The sequence below is a fragment of the Hypanus sabinus genome, chromosome 4, assembly GCF_030144855.1.
Source record: "Hypanus sabinus isolate sHypSab1 chromosome 4, sHypSab1.hap1, whole genome shotgun sequence".
NCBI classification, from domain to species: domain Eukaryota; kingdom Metazoa; phylum Chordata; class Chondrichthyes; order Myliobatiformes; family Dasyatidae; genus Hypanus; species Hypanus sabinus.
The window spans coordinates 26,843,388-26,864,820 of record NC_082709.1 but is presented as its reverse complement, the minus strand read 5'-3'; the positions used below and the strand labels follow the sequence as shown (position 1 = coordinate 26,864,820).

Genomic DNA, 21,433 nt, shown 5'->3' with positions numbered 1-21,433 from the left:
TGATTTCCATGATGTGCTTACCTGTATCCACAACTCACTGCAATTTCTTGCAGTCACATGTACAGCAGTTGCCATGCAAATTGTGATGCATCCAGATAGGAATTGCATCAAATAAAACCTACGTGATTGGATCAGGAAAAGATATTGATGTTAACTCTAGAAACTTGAATCTGTCACCATTGATGTAAGCAGGAGCATGTGCGCAACCCCCCCCCCCCCTCCCCTTGTCATAATACCATATCAGTGAACTCTCCATCTCCTTCTACTCTGGCTCATTGTTATTTGAGATACGACCTACTTCAGTGGATGTTTGCAGATGGAATAGGTGCAGAATCTAGCCACGCAGTCATAAGTTTACATGGAGTAACTAGGGGGTTGAGGGCACAACCTTGTGGAGCTTGTTGAGAATAATGTGGGTAAGATGTTACTGCCCATCCTTGCTAATTGCGGTCAATAGGCCAGGAAGTTGAGAATCCATTTGCAGGTGTTGCCACCCAGGTGTTATCAGTCATCATCCAAATACCCAACGGTAAATTATAGAGGAAGACCAGTTTACATCTTGTTTGTCTGGTACTGCTTCCCTTTGAAGATTGTTCTGGTGCTCTAAGTAAGTTCATTGCGATCTCATCAACATCATATCGGCTTTATTTTTCCAAAGTGCCCAACAGATGCACTATATAAAGGAATAGTAATTTAAGAATGTCTACATAACTTCATTCATGTAATTAAATTAAGCTTTAATTAATTTGAAGCTGTAATTTGATCTTGATTCTGAATATAGGTACTTCTAGTTTGACAGCAAACATATTTTAATTACAGCCATGTGAGAATGGGTACAGTATATATCTTTGTTTTTTTTAAATAAAGAGAACATAGTGTAAAGGAGAATTGTGCAGTGCATAACAAATGTACAATTCACATTCATGAAAGAGATGCACCTATAGTACAAGCATTATCACCCCACCCCTCCCAGTCCCCAACTCCAAGCCATCAGTGCATTGGCGAAAAGGGTTAAAAAGAGCCTTTGTCCCCACAGAGCTGCATTGGTACAGAGAAGGTGTATTTTTCTAATACATAGGCTGTTGTATGATAACAAATCTGAGTACAAAGAGTTTTACCGGAAAATGCTGGAGGGCAGGGATTTATGTACTGAGGAAAGGGAGAGAGAATGGACCTTTAGTCTGGCTGGGAATTTTGAAAATATTCAAGAAAGGGTCCCTGCACCTTTTGGAACTTTATTTCCAAATTGAGGATTGAGTAGTGGATCTCCTCAAGGTGTAGACTGGACATGATGTCCCTGAGCCACTGAGCGTGGGTGGGTGGAGCAGCATACAGTATCTATATTTTCTGTTTTGAAGACAAATTCAGTGTATGACCAATGATAGTTTGAGAGTTCTGATCACTTAATTGTGACAGATATTATACAGATTTTTGTCACTGTGCAGATTAAATTTGAGTCATCGAGGATTTCCTTAAAGATATTTGAAAGATTATATTTATTGTGCTCCAACAATTTTTAACAAACCATCTTCATGACCATTAGATTATCACCAACAAACTTGACAGAATTAAATTTTAGCCACTGGTCTTTGCTGATTTAGTTGATTAAACACTAAACGGGTGCTGCAATTAGCTAAGTTAGGAATACTAAATTAGCTAAGTTTGCTGCTTGTGTCCCTTCAGTGATATTTGTTGCAAGTGTAGGTATGTTAAATTTCAGATACAGCATCTGCAGTTTTATTTGTTTTACATGATTGGGATATGGGATTAATCTACTGCTGCTGTTTTCAGTGCAGACAGCATACCAACTTAATGCTGCTGGCTGATGTAAAAGTACTGTTTATTGGTTTACTACCATGGGGTGTCCAATTCAGTAATGACAAGAAGGAGCTAGTCTGCACTATTAACCTAGCCTGTAAATCTTAAAGGAGAAGCTTTTTGAAACAGGTGATAGAATCACCTAAAATGGGAGAGTGCCCACTTTGTTTTTCTGTACTATATGTAAGATTTTGTATAAGAGGTGGAGAAGGACACTTTCTTGAGGATGCCCAGAAGCCTTCCAGGTACATATTGTATAGGTGGCAGTGAAGTAGTTGTCATATGGCAATGATTTATTGTGAGACAGTGACCTAATACATTATGAAGGTTAATTAATAATTTGTTTTTGGCTGATTCAACCAACTGCATTGCTAACTTAAACTTTGGGTAGGAACACTTATAATGATTTATCTCCTACTACTTACGTGCTTAGTGTTGCTGCAAGCCTCACATCCACAACTCAGAGTTTGCTCAAGACACTTAACATTCACTTAACACTCGAGACACATAAATGCAAGCATATTAGCAATTCACTCATTCTGCAGTCTTCTTCCAAGTGGAGCACAACCTGGTTGTGGTTTGGAGGTTTGCATGCTTCATGATCCAGAAAGCTATACTGGCTGAAGTTAGGGGATTGTGGTTTGACTCTTGGTGTGGGCACCCATGCCAAACAGGTCAAGAGGTAGAGGCTGGACTTAAGAGTGGTCCATTGGTCCTCCAGGTTCAGCTCGGGGATAACAACCCAGACTGATAGAACAAAATTGGTATGGAAACAGCGATGAGGAATCCTTCTGCCTCTGATTGCGGCGGTTTTCCTGAGTCTCCACCTGGAACTTGCATAACTGAAAGTAATGAAAGCTGAGAGGAAGCTGCTGGCACGATGAAGGAGCCCTGAACACGGCCAGAGATGGACAACCTTCATTCTGTCCTGAACGCCAGTGGCATAAGGGGCAGAAAACAAAAATTCCAGTCTTGGCTGCCTCACTTTACCCTGTGAAAGAGCCAGGACACCTATTACTGGGCAGATGGTGAGGCCAAAACCAAAATCTGACAATATCCTATTCCTACATTTCACTTATCCCTCATTCCACAGACTTCTCATTCCATTCCTTCTCCTTGCCCTGTACCTTTACAACCTTGGGTATCACATATGCTTAAAAACTTTTTGATTCTGTTTGCCATTGACTACACTAAGGGGTAAGTCTTTGCAATGTCTGAGCATGAAACTTAGGTCCCTGAAGATTTGGCACTAACTTCTGCACCATTGTGTAACCCTGTTTGCCACGTAGCAGCAATTGTAAAGAACAACAGAAAATCATGGGAGTGACATATCCTGAGGTTTCATTGTAAGCAAACCAGCAAATAATTATCAGATCATGAAATAAATCCTAAATCCAGAGAGTTGTTTAAAACTTTGAAATTATTTTCAAACAGGTCCATCAATGCACCCTGCAGAGCTGATGGCAGAGATGAGGAACAGTGGATTTGCACTAAAGCAGAGTGTATTGGGGAAGAAATCAACTCCAAATGATCCATCACAGGTATTGCCAAAGTTAATGAAACTGATTTTTTAAATCAGAAAATAATTTTGGCTTCAATAATAAAAATGGATACTACTGTTCTGGAGCATGTTACTGGGAAGGCAGTGGATTTGAAATAGTTACTTTAGTTCTTAGACATTTCATGAAGCAACTTAGTACTTTTATTTTGAACACGATATTTATTTGGGACAAGTATTTATTGCCTCTTGTAACTTCTTTGTATCTTTGATGTGGCTGTATTTTAAGACCACAAAACGGGGATGCCCCACCATTTTTATGCCATGGACCAATACCAGTCAGCAAGGGGGCAAATGACATAGCTCTGCTCTTTTGTCGTGTGACAGTGATTCTCAATGTGAACCCCAGATTGGGAACCCCTGCCGTAAGATAAAAGAGCACTTGACCCCTTGAGTCTGCTCCACCATTCCGTTATGGCTGATTTATTATCCCTCTCAACCCCATTCTTCTGTCTTCTTCCTGTAACCTCTGATGCCCTTATTAATCAAGAGCCTATCAACCTCCACTTTAAGTATATCCAATGACCTGGCTTCCACATCTTTCCCAGGGAATGAATTCCACAGATTCATCACCCTCGGGTTAAAGAAATTCCTTCTCATCCCTGTTCTAAATGGACATCCCTCTATTTTGAGGGTGTGCATTCTGGTCCTCAACTCCCCCACTAAAGGAAACATTGTCTCCACACCCACTGTATCTTGGCCTTTCAATATCTAATAGGCTTCAATGAGATCCCTTCCTCATTAACCTTTTGATTCTCAGAATTATTCTTGTGAACCTCTTCTGGACCCTCTCCAAAGCCATTACATCTTTTCTTAGATAAAGGGCCCAAAACTGGTCACAATATCCAGGTGCAGTCTGACTAATGCCTTAAAAAGCCTCAGCATTACATCCCAAGTTCCTTTGTATCTCTGACTTTTGAATTTTATCCCCATTTAGAAATAGTTTATTCCTTCGACCAAAGTGCATGAACATACACTTCCCTACACTGTATTCCATCTGCCACTTCTTCGCCCAGTCTCCTAATCTGTCTAAGTCCTTCTACATACTCCCTGCTTCCTCAACACTACCTGTCCTCCACCTATCTTTGTATCATTTGCAAACTTAACCATAAAGTCTTCAATTCCATCATCCAAGTCTTTGACATATAACATGAAAAGAAGTGGTCCCAACAGCAGACCCCTGTGGGACATAATTAGTCACTGGTAGCCAACTAGGAATAGGCTCCCTTTATTCCCATTCTTTGCCTCCTGTCATTCAGCCAATCTTCTATCCATGCTAGTATCTTTCCTGTAGTACCATGGGCTCTTCTCTTGTTTAGCAGCCTTGTGCAGAACCTTGTTAAAGACCTTCTGAAAATCCAGGTAAACAACATCCACTGACTCTCCTTTGTCTGTCCTGCCTGTTATTTCCTCAAAGAATTCTAACAGGTTTGTCAGGCATGATTTCCCCTGAAGATAATCGTGCTGATTTTGACCTATTTTATCATGTGCCTCCAAGTAGCCTGAAATCTCATCCTTAATAATGGACTCCAACATCTTCCCAATCACTGAAATCAGGCTAACTGGCCTTTAATATTCTTTTTTCTCCTTCTCTCTCTTCTTAGAGTGGAATGACATTTGCAATTTTCTAGTCCTCCAGAACCATACTAGAATCTAGTGATTATTGAAAGATCACTATTAATGTTTCCACAATCTCTTCAACTACGTGTTTCAGAACCTTGGGTGTAGTCCATCTGGTCCAGGTGACCTATCTATCTTCAGACCTTTCAGCTTCCCAAGCACCTTCTCCTTACTAACTGCAATTACACTCACTTCTACCCCCGACACTCTTGAATTTCTGGCATACACTGAAACTATATTAAAAAATTCGATTTACTGTGTGTAGTGAAAGAAAATACAAACTGCATATTGAAAGCAGTGACAAATAATAGCAAAAATTATTCAAATCTATTGGGAGCTACAAATAAATTACTTTATTTACAATAAAAACAATTTATATTAATTTTAGAGAGTATATTAGTCCAGCTAATCAGTACTTCACTACCTTTATCATCTTTCATTGAGATGGATGGACTGGGTACTTCTCAGCATCAGGCTGAATTGCACTCAGATCCCCACGTTCAGTAATATGCGGTCTGTTCTGTTGCTTTGAAATAAGTTGTGCGACTGCACTGAACCACACGCCACTACATTTGATGTTGGAAAGGCAATCATCAACATCTTGACTTTTTTCCACAATGCAGGATAGTGTTGAGAGATTCCTTTCTGCAACCAAAAGTCTTTATGATGTTTTGAACCCTGGCTTCAGCTCAAAGTCATTTTGTAGCATGATCAGTTCTTCCTTCATCCTTCTTCTTAATTCCGTATTACAAGTGTTCAGCAATGAATTTTACCCCATCTGGAATTTGGATCGAGAGAAAGTCCTGAAATCTCTCTGACATGTCTTTATACAGCTCACCCAGGTGGACACAGTATACTTGAAGATCATCATCTGGTATTCTTACTTTCTCTTCCAACTCAGAGGCTCAGAAACTGGAAAACATTGTGATGGCCAGTGTTGCACTTAAATCAGATAACTTGGACAGAAATGTGGAGATGACTGATTTGACTGTTAAGATTCTCATAATTTTCCTTGCAATTAAAGATTGATTACATTAAACTTTGTGAATAATTCTGACAAATAGGAATATCATGTCTAATATTCATGAGTTGATTATTGAATGAAGCATTCCATTCATCAAACAATTTGATCACAGTTTCAAAAAGCATCTCAGGCAGTTTCCTTTTGAGAGCCAACTGATTTCTGTGTGCAACAACAAGCATTCAAACTGTTCATCATTCTCAGTACAAAGCTCTCAAAATAGCTGAGAATTGAGAGCATGGGATTTTATTTACCGATGTATTAACAGTATTTAGTGATTTGTGCAACTGATCACTTAGGTTTTTTGCGACAAGATGTTATCTGTGAATTTCACAGTGACCATATGATTATAAGATGGGAGCAGAATTAGGCCATTTGGCCGGTCAAGTCTTTTTGCCATTTCATCATGGCTGATCCATTTTCCCTCTCAGCTCCATTCTCCTGTCTTCTCCCTGTAACCCTCACTAATCAGTACTTTCTCACATAACAGACACTTTGGTTGTGTGGTGCTCGTATAAATCTATGTTTCAGACACTCCACACTTTACTGTCTACACTTTTTCATTTGTTCTGCTTCTGAACTTTTCCTGTGAATTAGAGTATGACATTCAATGAGGTAATGTGTCACTGATTAGAGTATGGGAATCGGACTAGCTAACACAGTACTACAGCAGTGAAAGACGGTAATGTGTGGGCCAGATAATTTCTTCAGTCCAGATTTCTCATGATATGTCAAATACAAAAGTGTCACATTGATGTGCTTCAAGCAGAGTCTAAGAGAACTGGGGCTTAGCAAGAGATGAGGTGATTACGTGATCATTGTAATCAATTATGAGGCACTAAGGGTCAAACATTTATAATAAGTAATTTGTTAAGCCTGTAATCCCTCAGCTTCCCCCCTCCCCCGCTACTGATTTTGCCCTCCACTATCCCCTTAATCTTTATTGCCCCCAGGGACTGTGGTGGCAATGTCTCCCATTTTGGAAACCACTGTTCTATCAGTTTTAGTGAAGAATTATTGATCTGAACATTGAGTCTATTTTACTGCCTGACCTCAGAGAGAGAAACAGACCCTTTGACCTCCCAAGTCTACTTAAAACATTAAGTACCCCATTTTTCACACCAGTCTTGTCCTAACCATTTTTTGCTCATCTTGTTATCAACTCCCAGGTCCAAATATTTACCTGCATATCAGGGGCAATTTACATCGGTCAATTAATCCTACCAGCCTGCACGTTTTTGGTGTACAGGAAGACACTGGACTAAGTGGAGGGAATCTATGCAAGTGTTCAGTCAGCACGTGACATCATGATTTCACTGGAACCAAGAAGCAACAGCTCTTCTGATGCTGCCACTAAACACAAACCTGCTTAGTGTTCACACATTTTCAGTTTTTGACTATATCACCATCACCCAGTACATTCTGTCTTCTCATTGCTGCCATCAAGGAGAAGGTAGTCATTTTAGGAATAGCTTCTTTCCCTCTGCCATTAAATTTCTGGAAAGACAATGAACCCATGTAAAGTATCACATTGTTTCTGCTCTCTTTTTGTACTAATTATTTTTAAGCATACTCTATTTCTTTTTGTAATTTATAGTTTATTATTATGGATTGCAGTGTGCCGCTGCTGCAAAACAACAAATTTAACGGTATATACCAGTGATATTAAACCTGATTCTGGTTCTTTAGATCCCATTTTTCATATACAGATTTGTCTATCACTGACTTTAAAATTTAATTTGGCTGATTGTCTGTTGTGGGAAAGCATTCCCATTTTAAACTCCCAGTATTTATTTGAACTCCTTTATTTTCATATTAAAACAATTTATCTACTGAGCTGCATTTTCTGATGAACAGCAAACACATAAGCTCACTGGTCCCTGCCTGTTGACCACACTCTCCCCCAGCAAGGTCCCTGCCTCAATTCTCTGAAACATATACAGTGGTGTTAGAAAGTTTCTGACCCCTGTAGAATTTTCTCTATATCTGCATAAATATGATCTAAAGTGTGATCACATCTTCACGTAAGTTCTAAAACCAAATGGAGAGCTCAATTAAATAAATTATACAGAAAACATACTACTTCATTTATTTATTGAAGAAAATGATTCAGTTTTACATGTGTTTGTTGGAAAACGTGTCTGAATCTCTGGGGTAATGCCTTCTGCTGTTTGGAATCAGGTGTTCCAATCAGTGAGATGAGATCCCACAGTTAATGCAGTTTTGTAAAGAGGAATGGCCTAAAGCTCCTCAGCTGATGTGCAGGACTGATCACCGGTTACTGAAAGCAAAGATTTACAGTTTTTCCAACAAACACTGGATCACTTTTCTTAATAAATAAATAACTGAGCAAGTATGTTTTTAGTGTTTTTTTTAAATTGGGTCCTCTTTTTCTAGTTTTAGGAGATGCGTGATGATCTGAACACATTTTAGGTCACATTTATGCAGAAATAGAGAAAATTCTACAGGGTTCACAAGCTTCATAGCACCACTCAATTCCCAACAGATCAGTGAGGGGTTTTTGTACTCGAGGGTTTGGTGCAAGGAATCTGTAGCAATTTTTAACCATAAACAGATCCTGTACTTGACTCTGGAAATTTCAGTAGACAATCTTGCCTAATTCAGAAGCTCTTTTAGTGCATGAATTTTTGCTATAGACATTTCTCAGAGGAACAATGAAGCTTTAAAACGTACAATTAATTATTATTTTAATTTCTTTTTAAATAAACTTTTTGAAGATTTTCTTTGCATGTAATTAGTTTGGATGACAACATGATACTTATTTGGAAATTTTTCCCAACATTATTTTTTAAATTATTTTTATAATAGCTCTGTAGAGTCACTGAAAATAGCAACCAGGTAAATGAATTATACGTGAAATTGCCTTCCACAGTAAAATGTAATTTTGGCACTGATTTTTTTAGGAATACATTGCAAGTGAAGATGATGATGATCCCGAGGTGGAGTTTTTAAAATCTCTTTCAACTAAACAAAAACAGAAGCTTTTGAGGTATGTTGTCAGAAAGTTTTATAAATTGTTGATGATAATTCCCAAAACTTCTCTTTCTCCAGCAGGGCTTGGAAATCGGGATAGAATAGTTTTTCTGCTTGGTGCCATTCTTGATGCATGAGTTTTTGCTATAGACATTTCTCACAGGAACAATGAAGCTTTAAAACATACAGTTAATTTATCTGAGTCAGCAATCTAGGCAAATACTGAAGTAAGCAAAGTGAGAAGACATGTTAAAAGCTGCGCTCATTCTTTCATATGCCTACTAATGAGATTCATTTTACATAGAATTTGCGCTAAGCCTTTCTTCATATCCAGTAAACCCTTATTGTGATCATCTCCCAGATTGCCATTTGATATATTTGCTTTGGAAAAAATTACACGGAAGAGTGAAGAGATTTAGGAACTGCCATTCAGGTATCACCAGAAACTGATAGATAGGGAACTGAAGTTGCTCGAATAAGGGAAACCTCAAGGGTACCAGTGTACTAAAGAGTGGAACTTGTACTTTTGCTCTGAAGCTCTGGTTAGACCAAATATATTGTACTGCACTCCTTTCTAGGTATTTCATCTCAGGAAGAATATTTTGGCCTTTGAGTGGGCATAGTGCAGATTCACCAAAATTATACAAGGGTTTAGAGATTAATAGTACCAAAACTGAATGTGTGGACTTGACGTCCTTTTTTAAAAATAATCCTAGAAAGGCAGAAGGAAGCCTTAAATGTGAACTCAGCTGTTCAGGGATGCAGTTGTGATTTGCTTCATTCTGCAAAGTGTGGGGAAATGAAAATCTGTCAAAAAAAGAGCTTTAGCTGTTAAAAGTTTCATGTAAGTTTTTTTTCCATAAGATTACTGAGGGGAAATAGTACTGGATTGGATAAATATAGATACATAATAGAACCAGTGATTTATATAAGTTGTCTCCTGCACTAGAAGTTCAAGTGAGCGTACCCAGTTAATCTTGAAACAGTTTGCAAATTTTGAAAATATCATGGATAAATTTACTGTATATTTTACCTTTCACTGATGAGAGTGCTAGCTTATGCACTGTCTAGCAGAATCATTACACTGTGTTAATCAATGCATTTATCTCTGTGCCCTCATCGTCCTACACACCTTCATCATTTATGTTCACATTATGTTCACGTTCACATTTCTCCACTAAGCGTAATGTCATCAGAAGCTTTGGAAGTAGCAGCACAAAGGTGGGGTATAAAACTTTAATAAAAAGGAGTAAATATCCTCTTGTTAAACTTCTGTTAAAGCAGAAACATCATCTTGAGAATATGATGTTGCAGGAACTGAAGTTTCCTTTGCTGATAATCAAAGTAATTGGAGCATAAAGCACCAGAAGCAATTGTATCACAAGAAGAAAATTAGATTTTTAAACTCATTAAGTATTTATCTGCTTTACAATATTTTTTGGCATTATTGCAACTTCGCAATGGCTGCTTAACTGTGCTTTACCATCCCGGATATAAATAAGATTGTAATAAATTGAGGAAGATTATATTTCTTTAAATGTCAAAAAAGAAATCAACTATTTTAGCCATTCTCAGCATATAGAAATAATTTAGATTTACTGTGTGATTCTCCATTGTTAAATGGTATTTTTAGCAAAGACAAATCTGTGCAGTATTTCATGGAGCAAGCTTTGGCACTGAAGTACAAAGGTGAGTGTGGTAAGTGATTTTTTTTTAAAAATGTCATTAGCACTTGTGTGCATAGTTCATATAGTTACAGGTGGATAACCTTAAAGCTACAATTATGAATTCAAAAGTATGCTCTCTTGGTTGTCTGAGCAAGGACCATAATAGGATAGATGGAAAAGCTTTTGAAGAACCAGAATAATCAGGTATTTGGAAGCAGTAATTTAGGACAGAAATGTCCGTGGGCTTAATTTGTCCACTTTGACTGATATAACCATCTAAGCTAGTTACATTTGGCTCGTATCCCTCTGAATGTATCCTATCCATGTACCTATCTAAGTGACTTTCAAATGTTGCTATTGTACATGCCTCTGCCACTTCCTCTGGCAGCTTGTTCCACTTACTGTAAGACATTGGAGCAGAATTAGAGTATTTGACCCATTGAGTCTGCTCCGCCATTCCATCATGGCTGATTTATTATCCCTCTCAACCCCATTTTGCTGGCTTCTGCGCATAGCCTTTGACTTCCTGACTATTTAAGAACCTATCAACCTCTGCTTTAAATATACTCAATGACTTGGCCTCCATACCTGTCTGTGGCAATGAATTCCACAGATTCATCACCCTCTGGCTCAAGAAATTCTTCCTCATCTCTGCTCCAAATGGCTGTTCCTTCATTCTGAGGCTATGCTGTCTGGTCCCAGATGCCCCTGTTATGGGAAACATCCTCTCCACATCTACTCCATCTAGGCTTTTCACTTTTCAATGAGATCCCTTCCTCATTCTTCTAAAATCTGGCAAGTACATGTGGAACAATCAAATGCTTCTTATATGTTAACCTTTTATTCCCGAAATCCTTCTCGTGAATCTCCTCTGGGCCTTCTTCAATTCCAGCACATCTTTTCTTAGATAAAGGGCCTGAAACTACTCTCAATATTCCAGGTGCAGTCTGACAATGCTTTGTAAAGCCTCAGCATGCTCTGTATAAGCAAGTGGCCTTTTGGGCCCCTTTTTAAAATCTTTCTCCTCTGACCTTAATCCAGTGCACTCTAATTTTTGATCCTTTTTTCCTGGGGAAAATGATTAAGTACATTTAGCTGATTGGTTCCCCCTCCTTCATTTTATACACCTCTCTGAGGTCACTCCTCATTCTCTTCCAGTCGAAGAAATCAAGTCTGTCCAATCTCAGACCCTCGAGTTCTGACAATATTCTTGCAAATCTTCATTGTATTCTTTACAGCTTAATGAATTCTTCTCTATAACAGGGTAACAGTGAGACTGTACCTACAGCATGCATAATACTGTAGGTACAGCCTCACTGTCTCAAACGGCTGCAACATAATGTCCTAACTCCTATACTCAGTGCCCTGACTATTTAAGGCAAGAGTGCCAAAGGCCGCCTTCACCACTCCGTTTACCTGGTTTTTTTACATTTCTGTATTGGTGGCGGTTGCTATACATTTGGGAGGTAATGTTAGAGTAGCTGCAATGGAGTTCTGAGCAACATTTTAGAAAAAGGCATGAAGTATTCTGAGAGGATGCTGAAAAGATATGTATACTAAAATGATTTCAAGGATGAAGAGTTCCAGTGACCTAAATGGGCTACCACAGCTGCTCTTCAACAGGAATTTATACAGTGTACTGTTCCAGGAGTGTGATTCTTCCATGCCTGAATCTGATGCTCGGGTCACTCTGGCTGGTCTGTCTCATTTCATTCTAGTGATGCAATTAGTTTGCTGTACTATTTCAGAAAGAAATTGAGTTAACAACTGTGAGTATGTGTGTAGAGTTGCATGTTGTCCACATTCTGTTTGTGTGTTTGTTTCTGTGAGAGATTATCAATTTGGACCCAGAAAAATATTAACTGTTCGTCACAAGTGAAATTCAGACTTTCTGTGGTTGAGTCTGCTCCATTCAGATCTAAATTTTAAACTGACAGATCTCTGATCTATATTATTTAAGCAAATAATTAACAAAAGTTCAAATACAGCCTTTGTGTACTCTCTCAACATGATCAGCTACATTCATAAATCATTCATTAAATGTCTGCCTTTTCCAATTCCATTGCTATTTATCACTCACCTGTACATAGGCAGTCTGCCTCCTAGTACACCATTTGTTGATTGGTAGAATACTCTGATTTTGCAACATTTCTGCTGGGAGGTGAAAGCTATAAGCTTAAAAAAATAAGCTTTATGATTTTATAAATTCCTATACAATTTTCTGTTGGGACAGAGCCAAGTGTCTCAATAGTGTTAAATCAACAATGCTGCTGAGTGAAACAAATTCTATTGTATACTTAATGTAGAAACAAAATATTAAAACCTTCTGGTTGAGCTGTACCTAGGGAGGTGGACATTGTTAACAACATTTTCTCTTATTTCAGATATCTAACATCTGCAAAATTTTTGTATTTATTTTGTTGTCTCTAAACATGCAGCTTCTCACTTATCTATAAAAACTTTAGTATCTACATTGCTCATATTTTGAATGCTAATATGTCTGCTCCTCTGCTTAATGCTAGACAATCCTTCCATTGACTTAAGCATTTGTAATGTTCACACCCATTGACCAGTTCTTGGTCTGCAAGACCCTCAGGACATCTGCTGTTGGTTGGCATATTTTGCTTTTCCACCCCACTGGCAAGTTTTTCCCTTCTTGCCAATTAAAATACTCTGAATGTATTACGATCCCCTGAACTAATGAGTGATCTGTATTGATGGGCTTTCATCAATTTCTCTATCAGCATGGTGGTAGTCAAAAGGTACACGTAGTGTGGTCTGTTCATCCTGTGGTTCGTGATATTTTGTCAATATTAAAGAATTATTTTTAATTTTGCAAATTTTGTTTGAGATCTGGTTACCAATTTTTCCACTGAATAACTATTGAGATAAGCATCATAACTGGATCTGGCTTTGAACCATACCCATGACTCACACCCAGAAATTCATCTTTGTCTGAAGACTCGATACTATGTGAGTGATGTGGGTTTTAAACTGACCTGCTAGATGGAATAATTTGAATGAGAACATTTCTACAGTGTGCAATAGTGGTTGTTCAATGAGAATTACTTTATACTACTAGAGGAGATTGATAAGTTTGTGGTTTAAGGTAAAAGGAGTCAATTTTAGAAAACTTAGCACATTTATTTTTCAACATAGTCCCCTCCTACATTTACACACTCAGTCCAGCAGTCATGGAGCATATGAATCTTGGACCTCCAGAAAGTGTCCACAGCAAGGGTGATTGATAAGTTTGTGGCCTAGGGGAGAAGGAGATGAGTTATACAGCTCTCACCTCCTTCTACCTTAGGCCACGAACTTATCAATCACTCCTCGTAAATCTGCTTCACTCCTGGAGTTCCCAGCCAAGTAGATGAGGCACAAGAGTGTAAAATGCTGTAATTCCTTTTTTCCAGTTTCACCACAATGGCAAAAGCTGAGCACCACATGATGTTCTTCAGCCAAATCTAGTATTACAGTTTTTCAAGCATTTGTAAATAACAGTCAAATGTTGAACGGATCAAAACAGAACAGCATTGACAGCCCGAATAGTTAACTTTGATTACATGCTTAATAGCTACAAAATGTGTTTGTATTTTGAAATGTATAATATTGTTCAAGAGGAAATTGTGTTTTGGAAATTGCACTTCAAACAAATTTCTGCTATCCCAGTGGGAAGGACATTACTAACCACACATCTGCTTGGTCACTGTGTAATCTTTTGACTATTTTCACTTCAGAGTGTTCAAAAGTGGGGAAGTGCTGAGGATATATATTCTTCAGTTATATTTTATATTCAATTTTAAATAAAATTTGCTGATTTAACTTCTGAATAGGAAACTTGACCACCTGGAAAAAAAGAAAAAACGAAAGAAGGAAAAGCAAAAAAAGAAAAAGAAAAGGAAACATAAGAAAAAAGAATGCAGTCCACCTACTACCAGCTCTTCCAGCGAAAGTGATTCTGAAAATGAAAAGAAGGAAACGCACAGCAAAAAGGAAACACACAGCAAAAATAAATATTTAAAGAGGGAGAGGGATTCAGCATCAGGCAATAAACACAGCTCCGAAAAACACGGAGGAGTTTCTAAACAAAAACCGAATGAAACTTATTCAAACAGTTACTCCAGGTCTGAAGAGGATGACACAAAAGTCCATGGAAAGCATTACAGAAGCACAAGTAAAAAAGGCAGTAGACATAGCAGCAAAAGTGACAGGGAGCAGAGTCATCGAAGTAGAAGCAATTCCAGAGATGCACGTGGAAAAGTAGAAGAAAAGGACATACAAAATTCAATTTACAGTAGGGAAAAGTTCTCTGATGAAAGGCATGTTAGTAGATATGAGAGCACACATTGCAAAGAGAAGACTATAAGTACCAGATACACATCAGGAAATAAAAGGCAGAGAGAGTAAGACTCCAGAAAGTAACCAAGAGATTTATATAGGGTAAAGATTAGAAACAAAAAGAGTAAGTTGGGATAGGTCATAAGAAAATTGGAAGTCTATGAACTAAATAAAAATTACAGTTCTGTCAAACTACAGAAAATGCTGGATAAACTTAGCAGATCTGGCAACATCTATGGAAAGAGAAACAATTATTTTTGAGGCCAGTGTCCTGATGAAATGTTGAATCTCTATTTCTCTCTCTTGGTTCAGCTCAATCTGTGGAACTTCTTGTTTTAATTTCCCATTTTCAGGATGTGCAGCTATTTTCTTTACAATTTCAGTTTTCTATTCTCTGGTTGTAATTGAGATGATGTATGATGCAATTTCAGATTCATTTAGAACTTTATTTCATACTTTTTTCTAGAAGTTGTTAATGACTTTGTAATTATTTGTACTTTTGTGTAATGAATAAAGTCTACAATGAAAGATTGATACCAGTAACTATTTCTCCTTTCTCCAAATTTAACTATATTATTTTCATGTATTTTTTGTAGTAATTATAGTTCATTTTATTTGCAAGTATCCTCCAGATTTCTCCTGTTTATCTGTTAGTATCCACCATTTTCTAGTATAAAATGACTGTAACAATAGCAGTTATACAGAAATTGTAACAGTGGACAAGTTATTTAGCCCAGCACACAAAATACTGTGGTAACCTGGTGTGTCAGGCAGTATCTATGGAAGGAAATGGACAGTGAACATTTGAGATTGAGAACCAATATGTCCACTGTCCATTTCCAGCATTTTGTATTTTACTCCAGATTCCAGCATCTGAGGCCTCTTCTGCCTTCAAGTTCAGTCCAACCAAACTGTGTTGGTGTTGTACTTCATACCACAATTGTCCTCCTTTTTGGCAGACTATTATCCACTACCACTAAAATGTTAGAACGGATGCTTCAGTCTCACCTGCCTGCTCTGTGATCTCACTCAATCACTTTGTTGATCAGGAGGTTGTCTAATGGGAATGTCAATGCAAATGAAGTTTAAAACCCAAGTAGCAGATACTCTACCAGTATGCAATAGACAGTTTTGTTTATTTCTTTTGTTTATGTTCTTTTTATTTCTTCAACACTGTGCTAGTGCCCACTGGCCCTTGACTAATGAATCTTGTGCAGTTTCCCCAAATAAGCTGAACTCCACAGGTTAAGAAAAAACATTTTTATTTTGTGTTTTAATGACAGTTTGGACTTAGTGAATCTGGCAAAGGTTCACTTTTCATTTAAGCACCACCTGCTCAAAATCATTCTGTTAGAAATTAGTGATGGCCACTATAAAAGAGCATGAGAAGGAACATTACACTTTCCCAGTTTTACTTAAGAATATTCATCTTTATGGAAATTAAAATGAATGAATTTTGTTCAAGTATATGTCCATAGTTTTAAACTTGTACACAAAGAAGCAATGCTAAATGTTCTAAATTTAGTGAAGATGGAACCACATGATGTTTAAAGACCAGACAAATAGAATTCAAATTTGAAATGGCAAGGTGGTTAGTGAAAGGAATCTGAAAATTTACGTATAAATTTGGAACAAAGGTAGGCCAGTTAGCTGTTCAACACTGCTCAGGGCTTAGAGTTGCAAGAAAAAGTTTGTGTACCCTTTACAATTACTGTACCTAGTTTTCTGCATTAATTACTCATAAAATGTGCTCTGATCTTCGTCTAAGTCACAATAATAGACAAACACAATCTGCCTAAACTAGTAACACGCACAATTGTACTTCTCGTCAATACTGAGTACACCATTGAAACAATCACAGTCTAGCTTCAAAAAAGTATGTGAATCTCTGAGGTAATGCCCTCTACAAAAGCTATTTGGAGTAGGGTGTTCTAATCAATGAAATGAGGTTGGAGGTGTGGGTTGTGGTGGTGCCCTGCCCTATATAGAAAAAGACACACAAAGTCAGGTTACTGACAGAGCCTGCTCTTCTCAAGAAAGATTTGCTAACGTGGGCCATGCCTCGATCAAAACAACTTTCAGAGGACCTTGGAAGAAGAATTGTAGCGATGCATGATGCTGGAAAAGGCTACAAAAACATTTCTAAAGACCTGAGTGTTCATCAGTCCACAGAAAGAGAAAACGTCTAGAAAATGCAGCAAATACAGTACTGTTACTACTCTCCCTAGGAGTGGGCATCCTGCAAAGATCACACACCAAGGGCACAACATGCAGTGCTGAAGGAGGTGAATAAGAACCCAGGGATGACAGCAAAAGACCTACAGAAATCTCTAGAGCTTGCTAAAGTCTCTGTTCATGAGTCCGCCATAAGAAAAACACTGAACAAGAATGGTGTCCACGGAAGGAAACCACTGCTCTCTTTTAAAAAAACACATTGCTGCAGTGTCAAGTTTGCAGAAGACTAACTGGATGTTCCACAAAGCTTCTGGGACAATGTTCTGTAGACAGATGAGACAAAAGTTTAACTTTTTGGCAGAAATGCACATCACTATGTTTGGAGGAAAAAGTTCATCCCAACTGTGAAGCATGGTGGAAGGAGCATCATAGTTTGGAGCTGTTTTGCTGCTTCAGGGCCTGGACAGCTTACTACTGTTGAGGAAACAATTCAAAATTATATCAAGACATTTTATAGGAGAATATCAGGATAGCTGTCCATCACCTAAGCTTAATAGAAGTTGGATGATGCAACAAAACAGTGATCCGAAACACAAGAATAATTCAATGGCTTAAAAAGAAGAAAATTAGTATTTCGGAATAGCCAAGTCAGAGTCTAGTCCTTAACCTAATTGAGATGCCATGGCATGGCCTGAAGAGGGCTGTTTTTACAAGGTATCCCAGAAATATTGATGAACTGAAACAGTTTTGTACGGAGGAATGGTCTGAAATTCCTCCTCGCCATTGTGCAAGTCTGATCAGCAGCTACAGGAAATGCAGCTAAAGGAGATTCAACAAGGGTTCACATACTTTTTCTAGACTGGACTGTGAATGATAAAACAATATGTTCAATAAAGACATGAAAAGTACTATTTGTGTGCTATTAGTTTAAGCAGATTTTGTTTGTCAATTATTGTGACTTAGATGAAGATCAGACCAGATTTTATGAATAATTAATGCAGAAAACCAGGTAATTGCAAAAGTTTCATAAATGTTTCTTTGCAACAGTATATCCTTTTCACCTAATTCTTTTAATATCCAGAAGCATATAAATCTGTGCTGTAAATGTAGTCAATAACTGGCTCCATGGCCTGTAGGGATTGTGAATTCCCAAGAGTCAGCACTCTCTGAAAAGGCTTTTCAGTCCTAAATGTGTTATATTTTATTTTTTGAGAGCCCTAGTTCTAATGTTCCCAACCAGGGAAACCATCCTCCCTGCTTCTTCCATTTTGAATCTTATAAGAATTTTGTATTTTCATTCCTGTAAACTAGAGAATAAGAGAACTAGCCTCTCAAATTCCCTTCAAATCATACATCTGAAATCCTTGGAAGTAGTCTGGTGAATCTTGGCTGCACTTCTTCAATAGCAAATATACTGTAACTAATCAGCTAAAGAAGCCAGAATTGCACACGATATTCCAGATGTCATTTTGCTAGAGGCATAAGTATATGTAATAAGATTTGTTTATTCAAATATTCATACAGGAAAGACTGAAGTATCATTGTATAGCTATTTACTTTCAGTAACTTGTGCACAGACACATAAGTTCCTTTGAACATGAACACATCCTGATCTTTGTCATTTAAAGTTTCCATTTATTCTGCTGAAGTGAATAGCCTCACATTTTTCTACACTGTATTCCACCTATCATGTTGTCCACTCATTCACATTGACCATAACCCTTTGAAGGCTCTTTGCATCCTCATAAGGGCAGCACGGTAGCATAGTGGTTAGCACAATGCTTGACAGTACAGGAGACCTGGGTTCAATTCCCATCGCTGCCTGTAGGGAGTTCATACGTTCTCCCTGTGACCATGTGGGTTTTCTCCGGGTGCTCTGGTTTCCTACCACATTCCAAGTGCCAGTTAGTAGGTTAATTGGCCATTGTAAATTGTCCTGTGATTAGGCTAGAACCAGTCTAGGGAATTGCTGGGTGACATGGCTCAAAGGGCCTATTCTATGCTGTATTTCAATCAATCAATAAATAAATAACGAACGAACAAACTTCTAGCCTTTCCACTTAGTTTCATGTATTTGCAAACTTGGAATTGTCACACTATCCCACTTAGCAAAATAATTGAAAACATTTGAGAATTGTTGGTAGATGTATAGATAAGTCATATTTTGCTTCTTGCACTTCCAATGAGATCAGGTATAAACATGAGGAACAACACTTCATCTTCTGCCTAAGCATACTGCAGATTTCCAAACTCAATGTCAAATTCAACAATTTTAGGTAATTTACTTTATGTATCTGAACTGATCAGTCCTATAAGTTACCCAGCTTTAACTTCTTACTTTTCTCTCAGCTGCCTGGTCTGTTGGGTATATTCCACAGTTTTTATCTGCATTTTTACAGCTTTCAATTTCCTATTATCTTTTCTCTTTGCAATTACCCTCATTAATCTCATCAACAGCCTATAACCAAAAGATTTCTGGCCTCACCCTATCAGAGATATTCCATTTGCCTTATTCATCTCTGACGCATGCACTCTGCAACTTAACTAACTAGTTCTCCCTTCCCAGCTCTGATAAAGAGTCTTTGACCTAAAGCACTAATTGCTTTTCTTCTTCTTTTTAAAATTAATTTAAGGGAGTCTCTCAAATAGATGTCAATAACTTTTCCTTCTCAAGATTAACTGGAATGTAAATATTAGGTTTATCCTTTCCTTTCTTTTGAAACAATGGTACAGTATTATCAATCTCTACAAAATGGACCCTGAAGAAGGGTCTCAGCCCAAAATATCAACTGTATATTCATTTCCATAGATGCTACCTGACCTTCTGAGTTCCTCCAGCATTGTGTATGTGTTGCCTTGCATTTATGCTTCATAATAATGCCAATGGTCTTTATAGCCAATTAAGTGTTTTTGGTAGTTCTTAATATTATAAAATATCTGAACTAAATATTTAGTTATTATTTTTATTTATTAACTTTCACCAATCCCACATTTACTGGTAAAATACTATGTATCAAAAATTTTGCAGCTCTTGTTAAATTTCTCTCACTCTACTTGCATTCAAAAACCTACTTAAACCCCATCTTTTCAATCAGTCTTTTACTCTTCCTTCATATCTATAACACTCTATTAATATTCACTTACTTTTTCCATTTTTCTATTATGCATTTTGCAATATTTTTGTGGTAAAGATGTGAAAATGCCAGTGATTGTTATAGTGGTTAGTCTATAGAATTTTCATTCACGCTGTTAGTGCACAGTAGTTTTTTTTCCACACTCATGCTCTTCATTGCTTTCTGCCTTTGCTATGTCTTTCTTGATTCCAGTATACACTGACCACAATTTTATGAGCATTCATTTAAATGCCCTTAAATTCACATGTAGAGCAGAGTCAAATTTCCATTCTCTGTAGTCAAGGCTTCCGCTCAGGTGCATAAAGTTGTAAAATTTTCCCTTTTATCATTTGTGGAATAGTGCTACTTATGCTGAGCATTGCAGAGAGGACTATAGATAATAAAAAGCCTTGAACACAAGACAATTGGAAACTCCAGCATCAGCTCCACTTTCTTACCCTTTTCTCATTCTGTTTATCTGAACAATAATCTGTTGATCTGAGTATTGACAAATTTGGATAATTGTACATCATATAACCATATAACAATTACAGCACAGAAACAGGCCATCTCGGCCCTTCTAGTCTGTGCCGACGCTTACACTCACCTAGTCCCACTGGCCCGCACTCAGCCCATAACCCTCCATTCCTTTGCTATCCATATACCTATCCATCCTATCTATCATGGGCCTCCTCGCACAGAGAATTCTGAAGATTTGCAAACTTCCTCATTGCAGTCCTAAATATCCACATCTAATACATAGACTAACATCCCATAATTCTTTCCAGCCAGACAAAGCAGCTTCTAATACGATATCCACTGCATTTTTAAATCTACATGCTTCATTGAGCTTATTTTCAACTCCAAAATCCAGTCATTATAGTTAAATTCTATTCGATCTCCTCTTCCTAGGAGTAAGATTTAGCAACATTCGTTGCATTCCCAAAGATGGCCCTTAGCCCAATGGACTGCCCGTGAAAAAGAAACTTCCCCTTAAAGACAATTATATCCTTATAAAGGAGAGCAAACCACAATGCTGTACTCTGTGAGTGCTCTAATATCCGTGTCCACTGTGGTGCAACAAGATTTCCCTGCTGTTGTACATCACCCCCTTTGCAAGCAAAAC

General features: G+C 37.7%; 1 protein-coding gene across 1 annotated transcript in view; it reads left to right on the top strand.

The window, feature by feature from the left end:
• cir1 (corepressor interacting with RBPJ, CIR1) overlaps window positions 1-15,550 on the top strand; it is a 31,342-nt gene extending 15,792 nt beyond the window's left edge. Inside the window, exons 8-10 of the mRNA XM_059966692.1 lie at window positions 3,253-3,359; window positions 8,942-9,027; window positions 14,515-15,550. Coding sequence (XP_059822675.1) covers window positions 3,253-3,359; window positions 8,942-9,027; window positions 14,515-15,088 — 767 coding nt within the window. The 3' untranslated portion in view covers window positions 15,089-15,550. The remainder of the gene's footprint in view (window positions 1-3,252; window positions 3,360-8,941; window positions 9,028-14,514) is intronic.
• The last annotated feature ends 5,883 nt before the right edge of the window (window positions 15,551-21,433 follow it).